The sequence below is a fragment of the Homalodisca vitripennis genome, chromosome 8, assembly GCF_021130785.1.
Source record: "Homalodisca vitripennis isolate AUS2020 chromosome 8, UT_GWSS_2.1, whole genome shotgun sequence".
In the NCBI taxonomy this organism is placed as follows: domain Eukaryota; kingdom Metazoa; phylum Arthropoda; class Insecta; order Hemiptera; family Cicadellidae; genus Homalodisca; species Homalodisca vitripennis.
Genome location: NC_060214.1, coordinates 22,183,960 through 22,199,028, shown reverse-complemented (window position 1 = coordinate 22,199,028; position 15,069 = coordinate 22,183,960). Strand labels below are relative to the sequence as shown.

At 36.3% G+C, this 15,069-nt stretch overlaps 1 protein-coding gene across 5 annotated transcripts in view; it reads right to left on the bottom strand.

The window, feature by feature from the left end:
- Positions 1-365: 365 nt before the first annotated feature.
- LOC124367412 (amyloid protein-binding protein 2) overlaps positions 366-15,069 on the bottom strand; it is a 257,150-nt gene continuing 242,446 nt past the window's right edge. The window contains exons 8-11 of one of the 5 annotated variants that reach the window (XM_046824213.1): positions 10,537-10,667; positions 6,743-6,879; positions 4,189-4,354; positions 366-2,238 (exon numbers count right to left, since the gene is read on the bottom strand). In XM_046824213.1, coding sequence (XP_046680169.1) covers positions 2,015-2,238; positions 4,189-4,354; positions 6,743-6,879; positions 10,537-10,667 — 658 coding nt within the window. In that variant the 3' untranslated portion in view covers positions 366-2,014. Of the gene's footprint in view, positions 2,239-4,188; positions 4,355-6,742; positions 7,172-7,212; positions 7,744-8,087; positions 8,316-10,524; positions 10,668-15,069 lie in introns of those variants that run through there. The other 4 variants (XM_046824212.1, XM_046824209.1, XM_046824211.1 and 1 more) reach the window with 4 other exon arrangements.

Sequence of the window (15,069 nt, the reverse complement as noted above, 5' to 3'; positions counted from 1 at the left end):
AGGGCTCCTGTTCTCTAATGTCCTTGGGGCTGGGGAGATATGCTCCCAAGTATTTTTTCTGAGTCTCTACGATGGCAGGACAATCCAACCAAATGTGCTCCGCTGATTCCTCCTCCTCTCCACAGAGTCTACATTCGCTGCTCTGACTAAGGCCTACCTTCATAAGGTGCTTCCTCAGAGGACCATGTCCTGTCAACATTCCTAATATCAGTCTTATATCCTCCTTATTTTGGTCTAGGAGAGCTGTCCACCCTTTTGCGTAAGGAAATTAAAATGTACGCATGTTAGCAAATCACTCAATCCATCAAAATCAACAGTTTTTTCATACATACACTTCAAGGACAAGAAAAACAATCAAACACTGGTTATATAACGCAAAATAATTTTTATTTATATTACGAAGCCATGTTTAAAGTGGATCTGTACTAACGACAAAGAAAGATATAAAGTACACGTTTGTGCTCAATCTCAACATAATACTGGTCTAAACAATACAAAATAAAAAGAACAAATAAGTTGGAATGGAACTAAACAATAATCGAAACAATTATATCAACTTGAACTGAGTGCCTAGCGAGAGGCTAATCACAATAATACAATCGTCAACTGATAAAAGAACATTCACAATAATATTGAATATATAATACAAGTATGATAAGAAAAATTGTAAAAAACCTAGCTTACTGGGGTTGAATAAACAATATTAGGAAATCTTAATGTTACGAAGCTAAGCACATAAGAAACTATGTCAAACGTACAAAGTGAAATGTAATTCTTTACAATTTCCAACAGATTAAACTAAAGTAAATTCAACAAGGTAACAAAAAACTTTATTCCAGAACTAAGCTCTTTCTACTACAACGGAAACTACGGCTAAATTTAATATTTATTTACCTTCAACTGTTTCAATATACATTCATTTGCTCTCATTTTAGATTAACTTGAACAAACCGAAACTATTCCCTTCTTACCAGTCAGTCATTTTTAACGTGTAATAGTTTTAAAATTTAAAAGAATCAATTAATCGTAATACTGATATAAAATTTTATATTAAAACTAGTTTAAAACATTGTTAATTACATACTTTAAACACTCCGCAGCACTATCGTAACTATCAATTATTTAAGTAATTATTTAGTTGTGTCAGGAATTAGTGTCTGAAACAATATTCTATAGTTCTTTCGTAACAAACCGTAACACGCACATTCAGTTACCGACTGCACTAGGGATATTTTAATGGTAGACAAACACGATAAAACCGGACACTAACCTTACATATTTACAGGCCTATTTACATTATACAAGACACTCCCGAATGTTATTTTATTATTTACAAAACTTCATAAAGCTCATTAAACTGGTCTTCGTATTTTCCACTGTTTAAAATTTTCCTATATTACAATATTAAGTAGATCGGTTTCCTTGGGGAAAATACGGGTTAGAACAAAAACCGTGTTATTAAGATTTGAAAAAGTATTCGTATATCACAGATCTGAAAGTAATAAAATGTCAGAGGAACTTGGATACGAGAGAGCATAACACAAATATAAATGAAACCGAATTTTAAACATTGAAAAAAAAAAATACTCCTTTCATTTATACTCTTCTTTTCATACTACAAACAAATGTTGTGATCAACAGAACTGGAGCAAATTCAAACCTAAAATAATACAAATTACTATGCCTTAAAAATACTAAATCCTGTGTTTTTGATTGTGTCAAAAGTAAAAAACTCTAGATTCGGATGTAAAAAAAGTTAAAATTAGAACTCGTCCTACAATAATCGAAAAACTATTTGCAAAAAGAGTTTAAGAACTAAACAACCAGCATCTTTTCGGATAAAAGTGACAAACAGTTTCGTGTCTACAGCTAAAACAACAAACATTACATATGTACTACCATTCCATCGACATTAGAGAGGCAGTAAATTTTGTACAGTCCACATTCCTTCCGGTTCACCGTTACACGGTAGAGCTGAGTGAGTTTTACGTCCTGAGTGGAGTCCGAGACGAGTTTAGGCGATGAGTTGCTTGATGTAGGACAGTGGCTTGGGGCACTCGTCCAGAGACAGGGGGCAGGACTCCTTGAGTGCCAAGCGTTCGCGTAACTCCTTCCACCGTGTGAGCATTACGGTGTACTCGGCCACGCCGTCCGCGTCGCCCAGCTTGTCGTACACGTGGATCAGTCCTCGGTAGTCGTACTCTAGACCTGAGTAGGTGTCACTGTACAACTGGAGGTCTGTAAAAAAATTTGTCTTTGTACATTCAGTGTTTGCTCTTGTAAAACCTGTTCCTGGAACTTGTAAACAACACTTGGCATACCACAGAGCTCCGTACTGAGCCATTTTTCTTTCTTTGCTTTGGGTTTAGCTCTTTAGGCTAGGTATTAGTATTACCATAACCTTATTAGACTGCCTTGCATGGTACACAAACTTATATATTTCCGCCATTAAAGATATAGAAAAAATAAGGCCCCAAATGAAACAGAAACAGTCTGATTTATAACAAAATGTTTCCCTTTGGCAAAACTATTGAATTAATTCCCAGTAACACTAAAAGTGCATCATAGTAATCTGACATAGAGTGGAGTAATAAATTAAATGATTTAACATTATTAGGAGCTGTATATTTTTGAAAATTTAATTAACTGAATTTATGGAGAGCTATTTTACTTAATTTTAGTGCGTCTGTTGTAATAGTAGGCCTACGTGTTGAATTTATATTTTATGTTTGGAAAATATTAGTTTTTAATTTTGCCTTTTATTAATTTTACTCAAAAGAATCTTACAGATGAAAATTCCAAATATGTGTAGCAAAAAAGGTTACTTCCCTCGCCAAGTAGCTCTAATGCTACGTTGATAAATATAAAATAAATGACATTTTCACCATTTCACTAGGAAATTAACGTTTGAGAAACATGTACGGAAAATCTAAAGACAAAAATAAAAACTATGTAACTGATGAGTAATCTGCTACAGACACACTATCCGGAATCCGATAATTGTAATGAATGTTAAACGAACAAAATGTTCAGGAAAATTAGAACTAAATATAAAAACATTATATACAAGGGCAATACTATACGGACCAAAAAACTGTGACCGAATAAGACAATTATTCTGCCCAAACAAACCATTTTGTTTGTAAGTCATTATCAAAATGGACAAGGAAGAAATTGTCTGTGTTGGTGCATAGAAGAGTTTTCTGCATGATGTGGTGAAGTTTTGATCTACATAACTGAATATTCCTTGCAGGTGGCGTCATACAGAACTGGGCATTGCTCCATTTAAACACAATAAACTTCTCTGTTTAAGTTGTGAATGAACTACAACTTTTGATTAGATTAGGTGTGTAACTAATTAATCGACACCCCAGGGGGTTCACTTCTGGCTGGTTTATCCTTCCACTTAAACCTACAGGGGGTACAGCAAAAACTGATGTGTCACTTAAATCTAGGCAACCTAATGGATGATCAGGAGCGGCACATCACTAACCGCAAATGTTGAGCTTCTGGGGTTCATGGGCAATTCGATAGGTCTAGTCTACTGTGGGAGATGACTGTTGGAGTTGGTGGGGTTCGTTCCTTAACTATCAGCGGTTCTTGCTAGCCTCAACAAGGGTGTGCCACCCCCTGCCTGCTGTGACTGGAGAGACTGGTTCAGAGCTGGCTTCTCCATTCCGAGAGGACATGACTGAGATTAATGCCCTAAATCCTTCCTCATGGATTTCGATATGAGGCGGCCTCTACTCCCTAACCTTACCTATCCAGAATACCCTGTCACTCCGGAAGGAGTGCAAATGTCCTTTTAGGACTATGCGCAATTTCTAAGCTTTTTGTACGAGAACAAACAAAAAATATAATGAAAGCTAAACGCATTGAGCCAACACAATAACCTCCAGCCTGTTTTGGATCGTGGTTCAGTTCAAAACCGCCAGCGCTGATGCGTGTCGACAACATTCTGCTACAACTTGGCTCGTATATGGAACTTGGTGATTGGGAAACAAACAACGAAACTCGGATAATCTAGTATTACACAAAAAGAAGTGAGATGGATAAACAGGTATTACAGGTGTACTAGATCACAAGTAATACAGTATAGGGAAATGCAGAGATTAAATTTTTAAAATATGTTTTTAACAGTAGAAATTAAATCTTTTGAAAATCATTGATTTAAACAATGTGACTTACTGATCTTGATGGAGCGGAAGTACAGTTGTTCGGCTTTGCGGTACTCCTGCATGTGGTAGTTGTAGAGACTGGCAAGGTGACCTACGGAGAGTCCCACCTCGTAGTCGTCTGGGCCAACCAGCTTCTCCTTGATGGCTATGGCTTTCAGGTGCATCTGCTCCGAGTCCTGGAGATCATCACAGACAATTATAGAGGGCATTGAATACATGACGACTTTTCCCGTCAATGTCGGAAAAGATGACTGGATAGCATCTAATTTGAGATTTACTATATATTTGTAAAAAAAATGTACCCATTAACCCATTGTGGGTGTGTTGCAAAGAGTGCGAAGGCACACATGCTGTGTTCTATGTTCTGCGTTTAGCAATAACCATTGTATCATGACATTTCCGCTAAGCTAGGTTTGGTGTTTTCACAGTAGTAGATTATAACAACATCTGGTAAGAATGAGCGCAGATGTTCCGTTAAATTAAATTTATTAGTAAATAGCAGTCAATTATGTGTTTTGTTCACTTCAGAGCATCAAATAAATGTGAAAAAAATATTTTTGTTTTCTATTTATTATTTTTGAATTATTTATATGATAGCTGTAAAAATAGTGTATGAAAATATGTTTTAGAATAGTAATTAGAGTAACAAAAAGCAGTCACAAATAAACTGTGTACTCGCCACCGCCGTACGTTTTTTCTTTAGTAAAATCTTTGTGGCAACAATAAATTTGACAAATATTTTTAAAAACCCTTCAGATATAAACATTTAGAGCATGTGTTTTATTAATACCATATATAAACGATCTATTTATTACATTAAAATAAATTAAACTTGACATTTACGTTAAAAGATTTAAAAGAAGGATGTCCAGAAAGTAACAAAACATTTTGCCTCTTTCAGTGATGTGAAGGACTTTAAAACTGATTGTATTAGTTGCACAAGAGACTACTCATCTTATTATACAGGGTGTAACAAAAAGGTTGGGCTGGTAAAGGTAGAATCTATGCATTTTCAGATTCTACGTGCGATTCTGAGCTAAAAATGAAGAATAACTTTTTTCCAATTTTCACTTCGTTTAGCAGCTATACACCATTTTGTTTTTTATTAAAATAATTTTATCTTTACGATTGTTACAAAACTTGGTAAAAGGATCCATGTCAGAAGGTATTTTATCAGAAAAAAATCTTTAAAATAAGTTTTAATATTTTCAAAATGGCAGCCATTCAATTACCATATTTTGAGATGTTTCTGGTAAAGGAATACTGAATAAGCCAATACCAACGTTTATGGTAAGGACTGCAATGGTAGGCCTAGCCTTATAGCTTAGTGAACTGGTAGTGAAAATAAAATTGTTGTGAAAATCGTTACTTCACGATAATGGAATTTTCAGAACATTATCCCTAAGTTTCAAAGAGTTTGGTGATGAAATTATTGAAAATAAATGTTACCCCATATTTTCTGCTACATGGTCTAAAATTCAAACGGATGACCAAAAAAAAAAGACTGGCTTCAAGCACTGACCTTCGAAAATCGCAACAAAATTGGTTTGGAAAGACAGTCAATGGAATAAATACACCAATGTTGAAGTAAAACGATATTTGATATCACAGGCAGCACACTCTACACACTGTCAGTATTGTATTAATCTTAATATGGGTCCTAATTGGAGTGACAATGATGCCAAATAATATTTCAAGATTAGACCTTCAGGTGTAAAACAAAATATGGTTTTGATATTCTGATTTTTAAAATTTCAAAACATCTGCTACTTTTTGAACAGCCCCTAAATTACTCTTTTCAAAATAATACTGAAATGTACCACCCGCATCTTCTTAAGTACGAAGAACAACCACTTCCAAGTTTATCTGATCTCATTTTTAATATTGATCCAGTTAAAAAAGCGTAAATTTACATTTCAAACACACATTACACTTCTTCTATAAAATTTATTTTTTAGACTGGTATTGTCATATTCGCTTATCACAGCAACCTGATTTGTAAAAAATTATGGGTGAAGAAAATCATAAACATTTGGACAAAAAAAAAGATAAGACATATTTAATTCATTATCATGATAAAAATACCTGAATTAAAAACCTTTACAGGAAATTCCTCGTAGAAAAATGTGCTAAAAGCTACAAGCTGGTTATCATGTGATATAAAACATTACAATATCTGAATGGAAAATTGATCACGATACTGTAGCAACAAATTATATATGAAAGCCATTTTTAATACGCAGCTTGGGCGCTTTTTCATACAATACTTAAGAAACTTTTTATAATGGTCTTTTAAAATTCTTACCATAACTGCAAACAATGTACGAACATTTTTTATTTCTTTTGAATATGCTAGATTAACAGTTATAAATTATATCTGTCTGTGAGTGTCTGTAAAAATATACTTCGGCCTCTTAAACACAAGAATAATTCTCACCCGAATTATTCTAAATCGATCACAGGGCTGCATTCAAACCTAATCAAAGTCAACAATCACCCTTCCACAAGGACTGAACATTAAAAGAATTATCCCAGACCACTGGACATGAAGATCATCAGCTTACCTTAAACCGTCGCATGCTCTGGTAGAGGCGTCCTAGGTTACCATAGTGCTTGGCAGTCTGCACATTCTCCTCACCAAACGACAGCTTGGCGAGTCTCAATGCGTCCTTGTGTAGTTTCTCTGCCTCAGACAACAGCTCTGTTTCTGGAACAAGGCACTACCATTGATACACCCAACATGTTCTAGGTAGTGTTTGGCAGTCTGCACATTCTCCTCACCAAACGACAGCTTGGCGAGTCTCAATGCGTCCTTGTGTAGTTTCTCTGCCTCAGACAACAGCTCTGTTTCTGGAACAAGCCACTACCATTGATACACCCAACATGTTCTAGGTAGTGTTTGGCAGTCTGTACATTCTCCTCACCAAACGACAGCTTGGCGAGTCTCAATGCGTCCTTGTGTAGTTTCTCTGCCTCAGACAACAGCTCTGTTTCTGGAACAAGGCACTACCATTGATACACCCAACATGTTCTAGGTAGTGTTTGGCAGTCTGTACATTCTCCTCACCAAACGACAGCTTGGCGAGTCTTAATGCGTCCTTGTGTAGTTTCTCTGCTTCAGACAACAGCTCTGTTTCTGGAACAAGCCACTACCATTGATACACCCAACATGTTCTAGGTAGTGTTTGGCAGTCTGTACATTCTCCTCACCAAACGACAGCTTGGCGAGTCTCAATGCGTCCTTGTGTAGTTTCTCTGCTTCAGACAACAGCTCTGTTTCTGGAACAAGGCACTACCATTGATACACCCAACATGTTCTAGGTAGTGTTTGGCAGTCTGTACATTCTCCTCACCAAACGACAGCTTGGCGAGTCTCAATGCGTCCTTGTGTAGTTTCTCTGCTTCAGACAACAGCTCTGTTTCTGGAACAAGCCACTACCATTGATACACCCAACATGTTCTAGGTAGTGTTTGGCAGTCTGTACATTCTCCTCACCAAACGACAGCTTGGCGAGTCTCAATGCGTCCTTGTGTAGTTTCTCTGCTTCAGACAACAGCTCTGTTTCTGGAACAAGGCACTACCATTGATACACCCAACATGTTCTAGGTAGTGTTTGGCAGTCTGTACATTTCTCTCACCAAACGACAGCTTGGCCAGTCTTAATGCGTCCTTGTGTAGTTTCTCTGCTTCAGACAACAGCTCTGTTTCTGGAACAAGCCACTACCATTGATACACCCAACATGTTCTAGGTAGTGTTTGGCAGTCTGTACATTCTCTCACCAAACGACAGCTTGGCGAGTCTCAATGCGTCCTTGTGTAGTTTCTCTGCTTCAGACAACAGCTCTGTTTCTGGAACAAGGCCACTACCATTGATACACCCAACATGTTCTAGGTAGTGTTTGGCAGTCTGTACATTCTCCTCACCAAACGACAGCTTGGCGAGTCTTAATGCGTCCTTGTGTAGTTTCTCTGCTTCAGACAACAGCTCTGTTTCTGGAACAAGCCACTACCATTGATACACCCAACATGTTCTAGGTAGTGTTTGGCAGTCTGTACATTCTCCTCACCAAACGACAGCTTGGCCAGTCTCAATGCGTCCTTGTGTAGTTTCTCTGCTTCAGACAACAGCTCTGTTTCTGGAACAAGCCACTACCATTGATACACCCAACATGTTCTAGGTAGTGTTTGGCAGTCTGTACATTCTCCTCACCAAACGACAGCTTGGCGAGTCTTAATGCGTCCTTGTGTAGTTTCTCTGCTTCAGACAACAGCTCTGTTTCTGGAACAAGCCACTACCATTGATACACCCAACATGTTCTAGGTAGTGTTTGGCAGTCTGTACATTCTCCTCACCAAACGACAGCTTGGCGAGTCTCAATGCGTCCTTGTGTAGTTTCTCCGCCTTAGACAACAGCTGTTTCTGGAACAATCCGCTACCATTGAGATCTCATAATCAGTGATCCCGCCGATTGTGAGATTCGTTTTTTAATAACATTTTTGAACGCGAGGAGTGTGAAACCGGTTGAAATATATCGTCAACTTTGAGATGTTTACGGGGAAGATGTGGTAAATGAAGGAATGGTGAGGAAGTGGGTTAGAATGTTCAATGGGGGTCGAACAAATGTGCATGCTAAGAATCGGAGCGGTCGACTTCTCTCATCGTCGATGATCTGGTTAGGGCAGTTGACGAAAAAATCTAAGAGAACAGACGTTTCATTATAACAACGTAATCTGACAATTTACAACAAATTTCACACACTCTTTTATATGAAACTGTTACGAACCGCTTAGGTTTTCACAAGCTGGTTCCCAATGGGTTCCAAAAATGCTCACTTACATGCACAAAACCAAGAGACTTGGAAGTGCTTTGACTTTTCTCACACAGTACAGTGATAATGGTGAGGATTTTTAACCCTTTGAGTGCCAAGTATTTATTGAGTGGGTGTACTGAAAAGTGCCAGGTATTTTTCTAGTGGGTGTACCTAAAAGTGCCAGCCTTTTGCAGGCATTTTGCAAGGTTTTAGTAAAAAAAATTCACAGTTTGATTATTTAATAAGCTATCAACATGATTCTTTTTTTTATTTTTCTCTGAAAACTCTGTTTAATTAACATAAAATAACAACTAAATTTAGGAATACCAAAAATGGATTTAGGTACCTAAAAAAATTCAAAAAGTTTTTTAAATTCATTTTTCAACCAAATTATTATGACAAAAAAAATGCATATCCTTTTCTTAGTCCATATCACTGGAAAGTGTATGCAATTGTCTGTAAATCTTGACAAATATATACAGTATCATTATCTTCAATAATGGGTGAGTTATACAACTTTTAAGAAACTATTGTCACATTGTTTCCGGTAGCTATGGCAACCAAAAATGTTTATATGTGAGTTTCATAATTTAAAGTATGATCGGAAGTGTACTATAACAATTTATTTTGAAGAGAAAGATTCTTCACAAATATTTCAATATTATATTATTTAAAAATATTAAAGGTTACAATTTTTAGTGACTTTTTCCCGAACATCCGGTAAAATCGGACGTCGGCACTTTTCGGCCAACTTTTGCCGTCCGGTAAAATCGGATATTGGCACTCAAAGGATTAAAACAAAACTCTGACAGGTAATGAAACTTGGATCTGTTACGTCACATTGGAATTATTTGGAGTCAATGGAGTGGCGGCACAAATAATCTCTGAAGAAACAAAAATTCAAGACAACAATGTCTGCACAAAAAACCATGTGCACTGTCTTTTGGGTTCGGAAAGGTGTTATGCTTCATTGATTTTCTCCCAAGAGGTGAAACCATTAATGCGGCATGGTACTGCGAAACTTTTAAGTAAACTAAGACGGACAATTCAAAACTAACGGAGAGGAATGCTCAGTAACGGAATTGTGTTGCTCCATGACAATGCTCAGCCCCATACCGTTAGTGACACTCAAACCTTGGTTCAACAATTTTGTTGGGAGCAGTTCAATCACCCGCCCTACAGCCCGGACTTGGCACCGTCTGACTACCACTTGTTCCTGCACATGAAGTGCGAGCTAGGAGGCCAACGCTTTGAAACCGATGATGAAGAGAAAACTACTGTGGAGTCGTGGCTACATTCATTGGCGGGAACCTTCTACGAAGAGGATATAGACAAAGTGATTACCCACTACAAGTGTTTGAACATCGGTGGAAGCTATGTCAAAAAATAGTTTAAGATTTGGGCTTTCATGTAGAAATAAAATTGTTTTACTTGCTTTTTGTTTTAACTGTACGTACTTACTTTGTGAACACGCCTCATATTTTCGAACATCATACAATACTTTCCCTAGACACTATGTGTAGGGCGGACTTACGTGACTCTGGACTGGTGCCGGGGATGTTATCCAGAGCAATCTCCTCCAGGATGAGGGCCTTGACTCGCTGTGCCGACGCCAACATGAGATGTTCCGCAGGCAACAGCTGCTTCATCAGCTTGATAGCCTCCTCTGCATTTTCCCTGAACATGACATTGTCAGATTAGTGACGGCATGAAAACCGTAATTACAAGTCATAACCTCAAATTATAGATATCCCTACTACAAAAACTGTGTATTTCTATTACAACTAACTGTTGAGATCAGAACAATCTAATAACATCACATTGAAGCACTTCTTAGGTTGGTTTTATTGATCAGCCTGCATCAATCATGTACACAGTACACAACATAGACACCACACACAAAGTCTAAAGCTCATTTAATTCTTGGGATGTCCAGCGGAGAGACAGACAATCAGAAGACACTTTTTACATCCCCCTGGCAGACAAAAGAGAAATTGTGCCAGTCTACTGAGTGATAGGCTTCAATGATGCTCAGCAAAATCGCATGACTGGATATGCACCATTATTATACACCTCAGTCTTATCTTTTTAGAAATGAAATTTCGTGCAAAATTTAAAGTCTATATATATTTGAGCAAAATGTGTTACTTTGTCCCATGATAAATGTCAATAATTGTGATTAGTCTGGTTTGTAAACAAATTTGTTTATCATGTGATTTTTCAATAGATCATGATTATTCATAACACCAATGTAAACATTTTACGATTTTAACCCTCTAAGTGCTGACTATATTCACCTGTAGTGCTTTGGGATTTTACATTTTTTCAATAATATGTTGAAACTCAATCATTCTAATAATAAATCATCTTTTTCAGCAAAAGCTACAGAATAATAAAATATTAATTAAATTACTCACCATTGCATGTTAAAAATATATTAGTTAGTAGAAAACATTTCTGTTCACTTTTTTTCAAATTTAGCACAGCTCAACACTTTACTAAACTCACTTACATAAAAACGCAAAATATGCAATAAATCTGGTTGCTATAAATCATTTCCTTTATCAACTAACTGGGGGGGGAAATACAGTTTCTACAAAAGTCAGCTTTACAGAACATTAAACTTCTAATAAAAGAATAAAAAGAATTGTAGCTTACTAACTTTTTCATACTATTTATGTACTTTATAATGTAGGATCAAAATGTTTAATATTTTTATAAAACCATTATCCAGAAGCATGCACTTTTTTTTTAAACCAAGTATTTTACTTCTTTTACCCTTTTTAACCCATTAGTTTTATCCCCTATTACGGTCATATAACTGTAAAATAACACAAATCAAGTGTTTTTTTCTTTTATTTATTTTTTGCGTCTGGTATACACAAGAATACACCGATTCTGTCAACTTCCACCCAAGCCAATCACCGTTTATTTAATGTAGCAATCGCGCCAGCTTTACCACTGACCCGTGACCTTCAATATGGTACACAAGATGTACCTCAGATGGCCACCATGTTCAGTTAAATCTGGTAGAAGCCTAGTTTGATGGTTACATACATCATTGAGGCGGAGATGATACAACTAAAAATCAGTTGCTTCTATCTGACTTGCTCTAACTTACTGAAAATGCTTAAGAAAAACTGAATGAATGTTTTAAAAACCTTCGTTTTGAAATTTAGTATTATAATTTAAAATTATTTTTATACGTTTATTGCAATTTTGCTCCTAATATGCTGACTGTAAGCAAAGCACTCACGTGGGCTAGCAAAATTTCACTTCTGTCCGCATAATCTCTCAAAAACAAATTGATCTAACAATTTGAAATTTTGCATGTAGTTTCTTTTTCATTTAGTAACATCCAATTCGATGATCGACCTTCCATGGGATTTGACTGTGCTTCGTTGTAGTCTACCTTTCCATAGGTTGGCAGATTTTCCATTCTTTTCTGCCATGGGTGATGTAAAATTTTATTTCTGTATGAGTGTCTATCTTATACATAGCTCGTCTGTCTGTCTGCAGGATATAGAAAGGATGAATTAAAAATAACCCAAAGAGCCAAAGTGACATATATCTATTTTTGATAAATAAATAATATTCTAAGAAATACTTTTTCAATTAGTTGCATTACATTTTATCGGAGTTATTATTATTATATTCCTTATTATTCCTTACAGCATGGCTTCCTAAAAAACAAATCTACAACCACAGCTCTGATTGACTTAACTGAATTCATCATTGACCAAATAGACAATGAGCAGTACGTGTCAGCTGTATTTTTGGACTACAGTAAAGCATTTGACTGCTTGGGGCACGAATTACTGTGCAACAAATTGGAAGACCTAGGAGTGAGAGGCTTGGCCAATAAATGGTTTAAAAGCTACCTAGAGGATCGCTCGCAAATCGTGGAATTACAACACTCACGGAAAGGTCAAGTCTCCACCTATCAATCCAAACCACAACAGATGACAAGAGGAGTGCCCCAAGGCTCAGTCCTGGGACCAATACTCTTTCTATTAGTAACAAATGACTTCCCCATAGTAATGCAGAGCCAAAACACAAATACAGTTATGTATGCTGACGATACCACACTAATTAGCAACAACACAGCTATTGAACAATCCAACCACATAAAAACAGCCATGAATACAGCAATACACTACTGCAATATAAACGACCTTGCAATAAATCCCACCAAGACAACCCAAATACACTTCACCACAAAAAAAGACCAAGTCCCCAACGCAGTAGGCATAACAGAATCAAAACAAACAAAATTCCTTGGTGTATTGCTCGATAGCAAGTTCACTTGGACGGACCACATCGACCACTTGTCTAGAAAAATCAGTACAAGCATATATGTCGTCCGAAGAATAAAATGGATTGCAGGACTAGCAGCAGCCAAAACAGCTTATTTTGCATTAGTAGAATCTTATATCCGTTACGGTCTACTAGTCTGGGGAGGAACCTCAACACACAATATCAACCGGATTCTCCTTCTACAGAAGAAGGTTGTCAGAGCATTGGCGAACCTTGAACCACGTCAAACCTGTCGTCAGGCATTCCAAGACCTAGATAGAGATCATGACAGTTGTATCTCTTTACATACAAGAAAGTATCCTCTATGTGGACAAACTTTCACCACCAAAAAACAGAGACTTCCACTCCTACCACACTCGTCATGGCTCAAGATATAACTTGCCAGTCCATCGCACCACCCTATCAGAGAAAAAAACCATCTTATGCCGGCTGCAGATTTCAAAACCATCTACCTGCATTCATGAAGGACTTCACTGGAGATCGGCTAAGACGAGAATTGAAGACATGGCTAGTGAGAAGACCATTCTACAGCATAAGCGAATTCTTCAAAAACAACGGAGAACCCCTACAATCTGACTAAAGCTGAAATGATTTCTGTTTATTTTGACAATATTGTAATTCTTGATGAATGTACAATAAAAATATTTTGACTTTGACTTTGATGAAGTAAGCAACATGACATTTCTCTTTACATTTAATCTTTTTACTTATACCTCTAAATCTTAGCAAAACAGTTTCTTTATTATGTTGCTACATATTTACCTTAACCCTTTTAAGGCCAATAACCAATTGAGTTGCACTAGTCTCAAAGGCCAGCTCCTGATATTGCTCAGGTACCTTGAAGGCCAGGCTATTTTTGTTCCTTTTTGCATAGTTTTAGTAAATAAGCTGTAACTTCCATATTGCTTAGTAAAAACTGATAATTCTTTTTTTAATTTTGTTTGTAAAATTATAGGCTTAGACAGGAAACTATAAGGTTGGTGATAAAAAATAAAATATATTTTTTACATACATGTTTGTATGTAACATTTGTAAGAGTAATTTACTTTTTTTGGTTTTAACACCTCATAAAAAAATACAAAAGATTGTTTTGCACCCAACTAACACTTATTTTCTAAAACTACATATTATTTACAACAAACATGCCAATTTTCAAGTGCTTATCAATAATAAAAGTGAAGTAGGCACGAATTATTCAAAATCTGCAACTGCAGCTTATTTGTGAAAATTGTAGAAAAGCTAGTCTTGTCTTCAGTTTATACAAAAAATATCTTTTTTCTTCATACAACTCACAAGAATCCATACAAAATAAACACAAAACACTGTTAGTAATTAAAAAGTTTTAAAATTATTATTATTAGGCATATTTACATTGTTTGGTAAATAAAAAGTTTCTTTAGTAACAAAACTGAACACCGGTACCACTAGCAAGTAAATTGTTTACTAAAGTGTTTTCACTTGTAGGTGATTTGCCTCTCGTTCTTTTGCTCATATTTACACTTAATAGTTCACTGCAAATACTCAGAAAATACCTATAACATCGTACACAATTACTGAAATTGCATCAACAAATTATAAACCACAACAACTTAACCTATACACCACAACGCCGTTGTAGTAAGACAGACGATTTCATCGAAATGCATAGATGTATAATAATAGAAATGATGCAAGAAACGGCAGTGTTTGCGTTTACTCATGAAGCCCATCTAACCCCAAACAAAAAAATATCATATTTGGTGGCATTTGGAAAGTTTACTGG